The following is a 14,803-nucleotide window of genomic DNA, read 5'->3' as shown; positions in this document are numbered from 1 at the left end:
CAAGAATTCTGGACTGATACAGGAAATGGTAGTTAGATAATGGTTAGACTTGATGATCATAAGGATTTTTTCCAATCCAAATGATTCTATACTTCTAGGCTAGTCAAACTCATGAAATTAACCTAAACAAACAAAAAGCAAGAGCCATGTAAGGGCGAAAGACCCTCCTCCCCGAAGGCCTGCTTGTTTTCCAAGATAAATTTCTGCAACTTATTATTACACTGGCCTTGATGGAGGCCTTCACACCAAGCCCGGGTAGGCTGGCCTAGTCCCATCACCTAGATACGTGCTTGCACACCACTTGCAAGCATTCAAGCACGATTTCTGTGTTGGGGTAACACCACAAGAGGAGCAGCAGGACAACTCTGGCGCAGTCCTACTGCGAAAATCAACTCCCCAGTTGTGGGAAGAAGCAAGGCTGGTGGTGGCTGCAATAACCATGCCATCCTGGATTCCAGCTTCACGTCCAGTCCAACCTCCTTCTGCAATTGAGCTGCACAGTACTGGAAAAACTGGTATCTTCTTCCCTCAGCACTCCCAGCCACATGTCAGATTCTCTTGAAACTTTCAGAAAAAGCCATTATTAGCTACCAAATTTGAAAAAGTCATCTCAGGTCCATGAGGAACTCTCATTCATTCACTCAGTATCCAGAGCCAATTTTGCATTGCACGTCCTATGTCACAGAGGTCAGATAGCACCACTGCCCTTCACCACACAGAGCCTCTTGACTCACAGACTTCTGGCATCAGCATGGATAGACAGCATCTGGGCAACAGAATCCCAGCATAGTGGTGGCTGGAAGGAATTCTGGGGTTCATCCAGTCCAACCCCCTTGCTAAAGCAACGTCACACACAGTAGATTGTCCAGGACCTTGCCATCCAGGTGGGTGTGGAATCTCTCCAGAGAAGGAGACTCCACGACCTCTCTGGGCAGCCTGGTCCAGTGCTACAGCACCCTCAACACCCAGTGACACGTCTCTGAAAGAACACAGGTAGTGGAAGGGAGTTGCAAACAGCGGCGTTCTTCTGCTCTGCATTCCCTCTTTTCTGCATTCCCTCTTCTCTGCTCAAGCAAGCGCGGGAGGCCAAGCGAAGCACACACACATGCTCCCCGCAGGATGCCACATCTTGCTGTATTTCATGCAGCATCCTAAGGCAAGCCAGATTCTTGTCAAACACAGTATGATATTTGACAGCATGATCTGTTACAGTGTGACAGGTTCTCAGAGACAACATAGGGTAGAGAAGGGAACAGCACTGACAGATTTATCCAACAGTAATGAACTGTTCCTAGCCACACTTCTCTTAAAAGGAGGAAAAAAACAAGCAAACAGACATACCACAGACATGCAGATTTTACAACATTTATTCTTTCTACTCCTCACTTTTGGTAACCTGTTGCACTTTAATGAATTTCTCCTAACTATCACTTGCTCCAAACCTTCCCATTCCTACAGAAAGCAGAGATCTGCTTTGAAGCAGGGAGGGGTGAGGAATAATCATGGCAGTTGTTTTCTGTACTGCTTACCCCTCTAAACCTGCTCCTCCTCGCCCCCACACATGGCAAGGCGTTTTAAGGAGCGCTGGTTATGCTGACATCAGTCAAGCTCCAGGGGCCATCTGAGCAGCTGTTGCTGCTCCTGTGCATGCCCAAGAGCCAAGTCCCTTGGCCTTTTTGGTGATGTTCCCTCCTGTTGGCTACCCCCCCACACTCCCACCCACATGTCTACAGGGTGGGGCAAGGTGGCCACTGGCAGCCTCTCCCCGGAAACCCAAGATAAAAAAAAAAGGTGGCTTTCATCTCCAGCCTCTGGTCAGAAATGCTCAGCAATTTTTAATGGGGTGCTGTGGGTTAAATGAACTGTAGTTTCCCTTCCCAGACAGCCAAGGCCCAAGTTGCCCTTAGGACTTTGTCGCCCAGAGAAGCATGTGCTCAGTCCTCCCTCTCCTCATGTCCCTGCCAGCATCAGAGATGGGCCTCATTCTGTACAGCTGTTGCCCTCTTTTAAAGCAGAACCATCCTCAGAAGCAGCTGTTCTCCAGCCAAATGATGACAGCAGAGCAGCAGCAAGCTCACCCAGAACTTGAGAGCACAAGGTGGGTTCAAGACATCTTCCAGGCACAGCAAAGGGGCCACCACAGCACTTTTTCCTCCCTCTGTTGCTCCTCACAAGGGCAGGAAGCCATGAGAGCAATGCCAGAGCACCTTTCAGCCCAGCCAGCCCCACAGGGACAAGCTTTAGGCAGTAGCTGGCTATCTGCAGCCAGCAATCCCAGCAGCGGGAAGTGTCACTGTGCTGATCCACAGCCAGACCCAGGGAGTTAAAAGGTGACAGCCAAGCCAACTTCACATACGCCTCGGAGCCTGCAGCTCAGACCCCATGTCAAGATTAGCAAAGTATGCACACACAGAGAGCACATGAGCTGCTGGAGTGCTTTCCTTTAACTCTTGCAGACACTGAATATTGAAGGGATTTGGATTCACAGCCATGTTTTTTGCTGTCTCTCTTCAAAGCAAACTCTTCTCAGGCCACAAAACCTGCAACACTTCCTCAGGCTGTGCAATACCTTCAAGTAGGTCAGGAACTGAAGTCAGTGAGAGGGGTTTAGAGCTGCAGCTCACACAGGTTAAAGATTCTGGCTTGTGTCAGGAATACTTTTTCCTGAAAGTTAAATGCATGCTCCAGTCCTGAAACACTTCCCCTAACTTCACCCATGCCAGTATTTTGACTTAAATGGAACAACCTACTTAAGGAGAATTATATCTGTTTAAAGTGTCTGCAGGATCAGTGCTTGGCATGATCCAGACTTGCCCAATATGCACATACACCAGCAAAGTGAAAAAAATGCCTTGAGAGCCATCAGGCTAAGCTGCATTAAAACAAAAAGAAAAGGATAACAACAGAACCCCTCACCACAGCATAGTTAAAATTTGTATCTGTGCATGCTGGAGGATGAATCACCAGGACAAGAGAAATAGGGATGCCTGGAGACTATGGCTGGAAGGGAGAGAAGGGTCCCTAATATTCAGTTTATCTGGGCAAAGATGAGTCTCAAAACCAGGCAGATCTGTACAATACCAGCACTGGAAACGCAACGGTTCTGGGAGTCACTTAGGATGTCTTTTTAATTTTACCTCTTCTAAGAATAAGAATTGGAGTACAGTAACCCTGAACTGCAAAAAAACACCTCTTCAGCCAAAAAACAACCTTGGACTCCTTCCTTCTCTGCACCAAGCAAAAAAGCAGCAGACACAAACATGAGTTTCCCTGGAACAAACCAGTCAAATTCATTCAAATCTTCCCAGAGCGCAACAGGGCAGAACCCATCCCTGTTCCTTGAGCTTATTACAGCGACGTGACTAAACATGCTCAGCAGTCCAATGTGATAGGATGCATCCATTTGCTGATGCCAGAGAAAGATGCATGTCTCTTCTACATGGCACTGCTCTCCCAGGCTGCTTCTCCAAAGATGTTTCGAAAAGCGACCTGCTGCATACATTCTTAACGAGTCAGAACATCACCGGCTGCACAGGCATGTGACCTCTACTTGATATGCACCCTGGACAAAAATCTGACATCAGCTTATTCCAACCTTAGTAAAACCAAACTGCTCCTACAAAGCTAGCTGGAACAGACCACCACAAGGCTCTGATCAACTCCTAGACGGACCCCTGGGGTGCTTTGCAACTAGTTTAGTAAGTGAGCCCAGATGGTTTAAATTTGGGTTGGTTTAATCCAAGTAAGTAACCTGATTTAAATGGGAGTCTTCTCTGGAGGTCTCATTTCTAGATGTTTCCATTACTCCATATGCTTTTATGGTGCATAAACATAACAAATGATACATACATCACCAGCGGGAGGATTTAAGAATTCAGTTTAAAGCTACGATTCAAGTCACTCAAGGCAATAGAATTCAATTACTTTTCTGAACAGCAAGAGCCAGAAACTGCACTTTGTTTCAGTCTGGGGAAGGTGCCATATCAAGGGAGTTATAAAATAATACAACCATTTGGATTGGAAAAGACCTTTAAGTCCAACCATTATCTAACTCTACCAAGCCTGGTGCCATGTCCCTCTGCACCACATCTCTGAGTCTTTTAAACACCTCCAGGGACAGGGTTCAACCAACTCCCAGAGGAGCCTGTTCCAGCGTTTGAGAACCCTTTCCATGAAGAATTTTCTTCTAATATCCATCTTAAACTTCCCCTGGTACAACTTGAGGCCATTTCCTCTCATCCTATCAATTGTTACTAGGGAGAAGAGACCACATATCTTTTTATTTCCAGTTTCTTCTTCCAATGTCTCAATTTTGGAACCTCAGCGTATGTCATTTTTACATACAGATCTAAAGCAAAAGGGAGAGAGAAGGCCTTTAAAATACGTACTCAAGCCAGGAGTGCATTCACTTTTAAACTAAACAACCAGAGGCAGACCCCTGAACACGTGTATATACTTGCACCTACATTGCCTAGAGAAAGAGAAGGACCTTTGTCTACCAGGAGCAAATGAGGCATTTATGAGAGCTGCCCAAATTCTGCCGTGCAATCAAAGCTCTCTGTTTATACACAGGCACCTCAACAGCAGCAGCACAGGTTCCCAGCATGCTTCAACCTTCATATCTAGAAAGGCTTCACTATGGGGTAAGCAGATAGTTATAATTAAACATTTATAATGATGTGGTGCCAAACAGGTCAGCTCCACAGTGTGTTAGGTGGCTTTTCAAGAGTCGGTAAGTGAATGCTGATGCCTGCCCCAAAGAGTTTACAGTGTAGGAAATCAAAGTGTAACACTCAGCATCTGCATATGAATTATGCAGATTAGGGAATTAACAAAGACCACCACTAGCTCATGAGTCAACCTGATTTGTTGGGGCTTTGGACTAGGCAGCTCTTCTAAATATCCATCACCAGAAAGAGTGGATGTACAGTAGTCTGGACTTTCCTAATACACATCCATGCTACTGGGCTGAGCAGCTCTCTTGAATCACTAGCTGGGACAGTAACTACAGCACACAATTTGCACATGCTGTTGGCATCTTCCTTGTCCAGCGTGGATTATTTTCTGTTCTGAAAAGACAGCAAGCACACAAACGGAAACATTTGCTGCAACTCAGGCAGAGCAGACATGAGAGGCTGCCAACACACAAGGTCAAAAGCCAGGCAACAGCAGATCCTTCTGCACAGGGTCACCCAATACTCCAGGACGACCCCAGGCAGGCAGCAGTACATCCGCTATGCAACACCAGCACAGGGAGCTATCAGGCAGCCCATGGCCCCATACACGTAGGTGGTGCTGCAAATCTACTAGCCCACATCTTTTCCTATGGAGGTTAAGAGTTATGCAATGGTGCAAACAAAAACTCTGTCCCCAAACACAGAGGGTCCATCTCTGCCCTAGATCCATCCTCAGGGAGAACTCTCTATATTCCCCTTCTCCTGGAGGGAAGGACAAGTCCTCCTCCCACTCACCAGACTGAACATACTCCAGAAAGTTAAAAGCTCATCCTCTAGGATTTAGAAAAGATGCAGCAACAGTCACACTGTTTCAGAGATGCTCAAACGCAGGGTGGGAGAGAGTTTAGTCAAAATACATTATTGTATCACAAATTCAGTTTGCTGTTTATCAAACAAGTTCTTAAAACAGATGCCTTGACTTTCTAACTCTACCTGTAGGAATTTCAGACACCAGAAAAACACTAGTAGTGCTCTAGGTTTTTAAAGTTTCCTGGCATCCTTCATGCTCTGAACACTCAAGAGCTTTCAGCTGTACATACCTACTTAAAAATCTCAGTCCAGTGAAGCCTGGAAGAATTTTGCCGAATTTTGCTGTTGAGTCAAGTGAAGCCTTGTTTCCCACTTCGACATGCTATTTACATATCTATTGATTTATTAAACACATAATGGGGCATGATCCGTGTTCACTTTGGCCCACTTAACACTTCAGTAAAGACCATAACTTCTCTGTGCTGACTTTTGAGCATTTAAAATGAGTAACCTTACCTCAATTTCTTTTTTTTTTTCCTTTCTTGAGGGAAAAGGGAACAATAGAAAATCCTCAGTCCCTAGATTTAAAGAGCTTACAAGTTCCAAAAGCTTTGCAAGTAGATTGGGAACTGCTTCAGCTGCAGTTAGCAGGGCTGCAGAGTTTACAGAATGCACCAGTTCCTTCCTGTAGAGTTTCTAAACTGCATGGCTTCCTCCACTCTGAGGTATGGATCATTCACTCACCCCTAGAAATTCACCCTTTGGGTTAGGCCAAATGTGGTGGTCACTTCACATTCAGCAGCTGTTGTTCCCCAAAAATGAGGAATAGAGAGAGAGGGTGGAGAAGATTTCTCCCACAATGAATAGGTAGCACTGATAAAAGCAATTCTTCACTCTTTAAAGAAAAGCAGTTTGGTTTCCAATAATAAAGCGAATTTACAGGGAAATAGGGACAATGTGGTACAGCTCTCTACTCTTTTGAGAACAGACAGTTCAAAGACTGCCAGGAGATGTTACCAAGTAGAAGAGCCACCTCTCCGTTGTAAAGGCTGGAAGCCACTCCAAGACTTGTTCCAGAAGCTGCCAAGGGCCACAGTTTTGAACCTCACTTGGAAATGTAGTAAGATGTACTAAGCAACACCTAGCTGAGCCATCTGATAAGGAGGAAGAACAAATGATACCTGCAGCTGTTAGGAAAACAGAGCAAATGAAATACACCCTCCAAATCAACTAAATACAAGGCATAAATTACATCTCTGTAGAGCAGCACTTGTCACTGAACTCATTTATTTTCCTGGAAAACAGAGTCAAATCTCACAAATGGAAGCCCTTAGTAATGCAGCTACATCTCTTCCACAACTGGCTTCCACAGCATGTGCTTCCTCTTCCTGGACCTTCAGTGTCTCACTCAAAACGCAAGCCTCCTCCTCCATCCCTCCTTCCTTCCACCCAAAAGGAGGTATAGACAGCAAAACAATGTGAGTGGTGCTGCACATTATCCAGGTGAATGCCATTTCAGGATCTCTTAAAAGCTTTCATGGGGAAGGAAGGGACCAAGCAGGCAGCATGCACAAACACTACAGCCACCTGTTGTTCTCTACACATTGGCGACACTGTCACCGTCAGAAGAAAAATCCACACACGAATGAAGAACAGCACATAGGTATTCTGGCCACTTCTCATGTTCTTAAACATTATAAAGCGTAATGAAACTCATTTAGTGAAGAAAATGCATTTTGTGTAACACAAAGAGGAACTTAAACCAAGTTCTTTCCCCTTAAAGCCACTTTGAGTGGTCCAAATTTCGTCATTTTGCTCACTGAAGGAAATACAAGGCAGTACTCATCCAAAGCAGCTCTCCTTGCCCAAGCCATAATGTTAACAGCATGAAGGAGTTTGGCCTGAACAGGGGAATGGAATTTATTACTGTGATGCAAGCGCTGAGCAAAGCACTCCCAGGTACTGATACACCTGAACACTGACATCACCTGCTGTACGAAACAGGATTAACAAGAGCTGAGGTAAAGCCAGCTCATCACACATGATAAAAGCAAAGGCCAACTACACCGCAGAGTGAACATCCTCAGAGAGAAAGCACGTACCTAAATTAACTAAAAAAAAAAAAAAAAAAAGTCTGTCAAGTCTGTCAATGGCTGATTATCCTCCATTTTCAAAGGACAGATGATGTAAGCCACCCATTCCTAAAACACCTATGAATAGGTTGGTGCTGTTTCGAGAAAGCACATGCTCATACCTCTTAAAATGTCCACCATGAGATGACAAATGGAGAAGTCCTGCAGTTATCAAAGGCTGGAGATTCCACTATGAATCACAAAATACATTTCTCTTTTAGAACCAAATTATTAAGTCACTTGAGCACATCAACACAGGAAATCACAGGCTCGCAGTATGGTGGGTCTTGGAAGGGACCTCTGGAGATCATCTAGCCCAACACCCCTGTTAAATGACTGCAATATCCAGGAGGATTTGAAATCACTCCAGAGAAGGAGAGTCCATAACCTCTCTGGGCAGCCTGGTCCACATCTCTGGCACACTCACAAGAAAGAAGTTTTTTCCTCACGTTCAGCTAGAACATCCTGTGTTCTAGGTTGTCTGCAGCCCCTTGTCCTGTCACTGGGCATTGCTGGAAAAAGATTCTGTTTCTCAAAACTGACAGATTACACTGGGAAGACATTTAGCCACTGCATGCAAGCAGCTCTCCAATGTTTTTTGAGACCCTTACATAAGCAACAAGATAACATGAATCTCCAAAGAAACATCAGATACCATGGGTTGTGGATGTCTTCTTCAAAAGGAAAAAGATCTCTTGAAATCCTGAGTGTAAATAATCAAATAATTACAACCAAATACCAAACATTTCTCTCGGGAAGCTTAGGTGCAGGAAAACAGTGGAATTGGGAAGATTCATTCCACATGCTTCTATGGGAAGACCTCCCTCTCTTAACGGTCCTTGGAATACCTATTTTAGCTCAGGACCCTAAACTCCCTAGGTGGGGCCGGGGGAGGAGGAGGGCAGAGGGGGGCGGTGTTGACAGCTTCTCTCTTCCCTTGCTGGAGCACTTCTGGGACGGCTGGGGCCCTGCAGGTGAATCCTGCTGTTAAAAGAACTGCCTTTCCCTACATCTTTAAAGAGTTCAGATTCTCTCAGCCATCCTCAGCTGAATCACTCTGAATAAACAGTCTCCACCCATCAACTACTTCTTTTGTGTAAAGCACCTATTCAAAGGCAACCACCTTTATTGATTGCTGGGTCGGCCAACCTGAAAGCTGCAATGCCACTGTGAAAAAGCAAAGCAGGCTACACCAGGTCTGTGCTGTTTCTAAAAGAAGCACAGGTCCAGGCGCTGCTCTGTTACATCAGGATCATAGGATAATTCCTTTCTGACTGCAGGAGGCTGCTCCAACAGGTTTAACACCAGCACACTATCCCACTGACTCTCCTCCCTTTTGTCCAGGCTCTTTTCCCTTTTCCTGCACAAGAACTCCAACGGGAGTCCACAGCTCGCAATTAAGTGTGCTTTTAACTTTTCATAGTAAGAAATCAGCACATGCTCTAAATAAATTTTGTTACCCTGCTCTAAGTGAAATGATGAATGAAGTGGGGTGAGATGCTCTGCTGCTGCCTCAGAAATCTGGACTCTTCTAACTGGCCCTCAAATGTTGCCAGTCAAAACAGAGCAGCAGGGTGGGGTGGAGGAAACACCTTCGGGTGGGAAAAACATCATGACTTGCAGACATCAAAGATAAGCCATCATCAGATTTCTTGCACCCAAGAAGAACAAAGAGTCAATCCTCCTGAAATTCCTGCTCAGAAGTACCCCAGAAGGGAGCCAGCACTTCCCACCTCAGCCAACCTCATCTATTTTCATTTGCAATCAAAGGCTGATAACCAAAGCTGGCCTGGCAAAGCTGGGCAAGTTTCAGGCCCTCCACACAAATAGCAACTTTTCAGTCTATCACCAGAGAGGGGCATTTCCAAAACCACCCAAGTTCTACCTTTGAAACCACAGCTTATAGAGATGCTGAAACAAGAGGAAGGGGAGCACAGCTCCCATAGCTGCTCCTTTATGTAGGTTGTTATAAAAGAAATTAACACACCCAACACACAGAAAGGATTCCTCATACACCTCCCCAAAGAAAATCTGCTGAACAACTTGGCAATTCTCATTTCTCTCAAAAAAAGTAAGAATTGAGTTGTGTGCTCTCAGAGGGCAATTCCCTCTCACTCCCAAAGTTTACATCTACTCCTCAAGGCACTTCCCAGCAAAGCTGCAGGGTACCTGAGCTCTCCACATGAGGCTGTAACTCAAAAGAAGATGGAGCAGTTCCTGGTTCCTTTCCAAGTTGCAAGATACTCATGAAGGCATATTTTAAAACTGTAATCCCATGATTGACCACCTTGCTTGAATTGAGAAAAGAGGAAAAAGATACGGAGCTCCAAGCAGTCGCACTACCTTCAGGAGAATCAAAAGCTGCTCATCCATCCTCTACAGACAATTCTCTCCCAAGAAAAGGAGCAATCACATCAAAGTGCAGCAGTAACACAGTCCAATAATACACTCATCCTGTCACTGAAAGCAGGAGACTTTACTTCACACATTTGAAGAGTGTGCACCCTAAAAAACACTAATTTCCAAACTTAGCCATAGTATATCAAGAAGTTAAAAGGGGCTTTTTTTTGAGCACAGATTGTCAGACTAACAGGATTTACTTGTTTTCTGCCTGTTCCTGGGCAACCTTTGCCATTTCTTTCTTCCCCAAGCCTGTGCCTGCAGGCTGCTATCCAACATACATCAGATGCTCCTGGAGCAACAGATAACTCTAGAAGGGCATCTGCAAAGAGCACAAATCGAGGGCACAATGATGGAAAAATTCAGGCATACTGGGTGGAATTACTTCTGTATGTAGGTAGCACCACAGTCCCCTGGAAGGCTTTATTCATGCATCATTTTTTTTAATATGCTTTAATTCCAAAAAGTAGGGTTTAAGTAAAAATAAATAAATATTGTACCTTAAAAAGTGAATCCCTTACAGAAACACTCAAGTTAATTTTAGCATCCTTCTGTTTAGCTGCTTAGCAACACTTATCCTATGACCTTCTAAGCGCCACCTACTTTTACAAGGGATAATGAATATAACCAAAGAGATTTATCTATATGTTTTCAATCTACACAATGTAAATACATGAAGAGTTTTTATTTAAAATGTAAATCAAAGAGCAACCTGAACTATTTCTGCTTCAGGAGAAACTTTCAAAAGCTGAGTCAAGCTACTGTTAGGATTGCTATGTGATTTCCACAAAGGAAAAGTGATAAAATCCTTAAGGATTGAGGAAAGCATTACAAAAGTAAATGTTTGCATGCCTTGGGAAACACTTCACTTGACTTGGTACCAAAGAAGGTACCAAAGAAGGTTATAGGTATTGCTAATTGATAGTGAAGACATTCAGCTTTCCCAGTTTGGAAAAATCAATAATCTTCTGACCCCCCAGAATCAAAAACAAAAGGCACTTGGTCAGAGGGTCACTGAATACTGTCAAGACTTAAGAACAGGCACACAACCTGTGCAAGCTGAGTCAGAGTAAGATGTTTCACTACACTGAAATCTGAAAGCCAAGTTTCAAACACCCAAGTCTGGGTGAAAAAAAAAAAAAAAAAACGACAAAAAAAACCCAAACACAAAGAAATCAACCAGCCAGCTAAAACCTTAACACCAAGCCAAAACCATAGATATATGTTCTTCAGTGTAGTTAGTTACTAAATGCATATGAGTGGCTGAATAAAACTACTTAGTCACTGCCGATGGACAAACAGCTTGACAACTACAAGCTGCCTGTGAAATTAAAGCAGAAGGAAAGTTTACTCGATTGTACTTAAAGGATGGTGTTTTTCCAACTACACTATATGAATTCGGATCCAAATATGGCTGCGGGGAGGAGGAAGATGAAGGCGCAGAAGAGGCCACGCCATGCAGAGCTGAGCTGCCCTGTAGCAAGAGAGGAGACTGGATCTGTCCCTGCCGGCAGGTGAGGCAGGGCCCTGCTCCTCTGATTGACTGGATGATGGATTCATGCTGTTTCTGGGTTTCTAGCAAACAAAAGGCCCTATTCTTCCCTGGATGTACCAAACTCCTGTTAAGGCTAATCGGCATTATGCAGACACACCAAGAAAAGACTATATACCCTTAAGTCTTCAAAGGGAAAATTAAAATGTAAAACAAATATGGCTGGCCTGACCCTGAGTCACTGCATCCCTTTCACGCACGCTGACCCTGTGGAAAACAGGAACTGCAGTAACAAAACTCGGTGCTTGTGTGTCAAAACAACAGACCTCGATGAAAAAAATTCAGCCATCATAACAGCTGTCTACTGTGCACTGCAGGGGTGACAAGACTGCGTTATTTAGTGGCTGCTCCTGTCCTTAGTAAGCAAAAGTTCTTTTCCAAGGCATGGAGATGGATGTTGGAAGGGTAAAAAACATCAGCTGCATGTGCTGTCTCTCTCCTAGACCACTGCCCCAAACTCACACTGAACCAGACACTTAACTACCTTTTCAAACACACTTCAAACATCTTATCTACAACAGAGGCAAAAAAGGGAGTTAGAATTAAACCTGGATGGTTGGTTTCCCCCAACTATTCCTTCCAGAAATCAGTTTAATGCTTCCCGGCAGGATGCTGGGTCCCGGGCAGGCAGGACCAGAGCATCAGCTCCAGACTGGCCAACTCAGCGTGCCTGGGCCTCTGCAGGGTGCGGAACAGGGCAGCAAAATGCGCTGAGACAGAAGTTCTCTCCTCCTGCATAACCCAGACAGGAGGATACTAGCAGCAGGGAGGTGAAATGAGGAAAATTTAAAAAAAAAAAGGGGGGTGGGGGGGGGGAGAGGGAGAGAAAAAAGAAAAGCCAAGGGGAAAAAAAAGGGAAAAAAGCCAGCATGTCTTCAGAGGGGAGGCAGAAGTGTAAGGAGAAGACAGAAAAGTTATCTGCGACATGACAAAGTTCAATCCACCGCCCTTCCTCACTTGATGAAAAAAAATAAAAAAGAAAGTTGCAGCATCTCGGTTCGCCGTGATCCTCCCAGCCCGGTTTGGGCCCCCGAGCCCCTGCACCGTCGGCGGATGGACGGGAGGCAGGGGGGGGTGGGGAAGAGGAGAAGAAAATCTCCCCTAGCCCCATGGGTTGGGAGGTTCAGCCTCGCATCCTCCCCGCGGCGTCGCCGGGGGGGGCAGCCCCTCGGCCCGTAGCAACCGGCGATGGGGAGCGCAGTCGCCTGAGAGACGGGTCGCGGCTGGCTCCCATCCGCACCGGGTGGCGGGGGGGTGGGGGGGGGGGTGGGGGGGCCTAGTGGCCACCGGCCGGCCAGAAACTTTGTTTTCACTTCAAACATCGCCACTACGGGAGAGGTCTCCACCATCTGTCCCCACCCAAAGCCAAATAGGGGGATGAAGGGAGTGACAGAGACCCCGGACCGGACCCCCTCCGGACTCGGATGCTGCCCCGGCTCCTTCCTGTAGTGGTGCCGCCGCCCGAGCTGGCCCCGCCGTGCAGGGTTGTGTCCCTGGCATCGCACAAAGACAGCGGGACGAGGCGGGGGGGTACACCTGGGGGGGGCAGTAGTCCCCCGCGTCCCATCCCCGTGTGTGTGTGCCCGGGCCAGGCCAACCCCCTCCTCGCTCCCCCCCAACCCCCCCCCCCCCGGCGCTGCGCAGGCCCGGAGGGGAAAGGACACGCACGTCCCTACCGGGAGGTGGGGGAAAGGCGGGGGGGGGGGGGGGGGGGGGGGGGGGGGGGAGGGTGCGCTTGGAGAGAAAGAGGAGGAAAGGAGAAAAATAATAAAACAAAATAAAGAAAAGTGGGAGAGAGGAAAGTGGAGACGTACCGGGGTGCCGAAGAAGGGGAGGCACGGCCGGGCGGCCCCACCGGGGAGGGAAGAGGGAGAGCGGAAAGTCAGCGGAGAGATGCGCGACTCAAGCCGTCTGTACCTGCGGAGAAGTGGCCGCCTTCATCCCAACTTCCCAGCTCCGGCGCGGCCCTCCCGTCCGGGAAAAGCGGGCAGGGGCCACTGCGAGACCCGCCGCCGCTGGCAGCAAAATCAACCCGAAGGAAAAGTTTAAAAGGCAAAGGGCTGCAAGCTAGGGAGATTGGGGGGGTGGGGGGGGGAGTGTGAGCCGGGCTAGAAGATGTTGCTTCCTCGCAGCCCCATCCAAATTGTGGCGGTGGCTGGTTAAAAATAAACTTTGCAGCAGGAGGAGGGGGGGGATGATCTGGCCGGATTCCTGAGCTCAGACGGTTTAATATGGATGAGCATCAGGTCCTGAAGGCAAAACGCCGCGGCTGGTGCCGCTGGTTGGTAGAAAGTCTGCAACAGGGAAGGAAAAAAAAAAAACACCCCAGGAACCGCGGAGGGAGGAGAGGGAGGAGCGGGGGAAGGGAAGAGGGAGGCTGCACGAACTCATCATCATCTCCACCGCTGCCAGCCAAACTTTTTTTTCCTTTTTTTTTTTAAAGGAAACTTTTTCTACTTCCCCAACACGCATTTAAAGAAATCGCACGACCAGCCGACACGCTGCAACACACTCAGCTCCCGCCTGCACCCCTCCTAAACGTTTGTCTTTTCTTTTTCTTCGCCCCCTTGCCCCCCCTCCCCCTCCGCTCCCCCCAAGGAAAAGAAACCCGGAGAGATCCCTGCAGAGTTAAGGCACGCTCCTGCCCTTTGTGAGGCAGCAGCCCCGCGGTACTTACGCCGGACTTTGCTGGGGCTGGGCTGCTTGCGCCGCGACATGCCGGGAAGATGGGCCGCAGAAAAGGGGTGGGGGGGTGGGGGCACCGGGGACGCGCCCGAGCTGATGGTTTGAGGGGGGAGCGCGCTGGGGGGGGACCGCGCAAAAACTTGTTCCGGAAAAAGGAATCAAAATGGCGTTTCTGTGGATGTGCAAAGTTCATCAACTCCGCGCTAACTTCCCGTCCTCCGCGCCTCCCTGGAGAGGGAGGGGGGAAAAGAGAGATGGGCACGGTTAGGGACCCCGCCGAGCTCCGCGGGCGCTCCCGCCCCCGGCCCGCCCCCGCGCTGCCCCGCGCACCCTGATAAGGAGACACATCACGTGTCGCTCCGGCTCTTCTGTCGGGGACGCGCTGCCGCCGCCTGTTGCAAATAGCATCTCTTGCGGGGAGGGGCTGCTGCAAGGAGAGAAGGGAGCACAACTTCCCCCCCCGCAGTATCCTTCCCTACTTCCCACCTTCCCTCTGCCGCGGCGGGATGCCCCGGGAGAGAGAGCAGGGAGGGCACGGCCAGGTGCCA

The 14,803-nt window shown here is 47.7% G+C and overlaps 1 protein-coding gene across 1 annotated transcript in view; it reads right to left on the bottom strand.

Moving 5' to 3' along the window:
* The window catches only part of RREB1 (ras responsive element binding protein 1), a 137,164-nt gene extending 122,877 nt beyond the window's left edge, over positions 1 to 14,287 (bottom strand). The window contains exons 1-2 of the mRNA XM_054381975.1: positions 14,248 to 14,287; positions 13,488 to 13,637 (exon numbers count right to left, since the gene is read on the bottom strand). Of these exons, the coding sequence (XP_054237950.1) occupies positions 13,488 to 13,637; positions 14,248 to 14,287 (190 nt within the window). The remainder of the gene's footprint in view (positions 1 to 13,487; positions 13,638 to 14,247) is intronic.
* Positions 14,288 to 14,803: the final 516 nt, after the last annotated feature.

This window comes from Indicator indicator, chromosome 6 (genome assembly GCF_027791375.1).
Source record: "Indicator indicator isolate 239-I01 chromosome 6, UM_Iind_1.1, whole genome shotgun sequence".
Taxonomy (NCBI): domain Eukaryota; kingdom Metazoa; phylum Chordata; class Aves; order Piciformes; family Indicatoridae; genus Indicator; species Indicator indicator.
The sequence above is the reverse complement of the archived record's forward strand: the minus strand, read 5'-3'. Positions and strand labels throughout refer to the sequence as shown.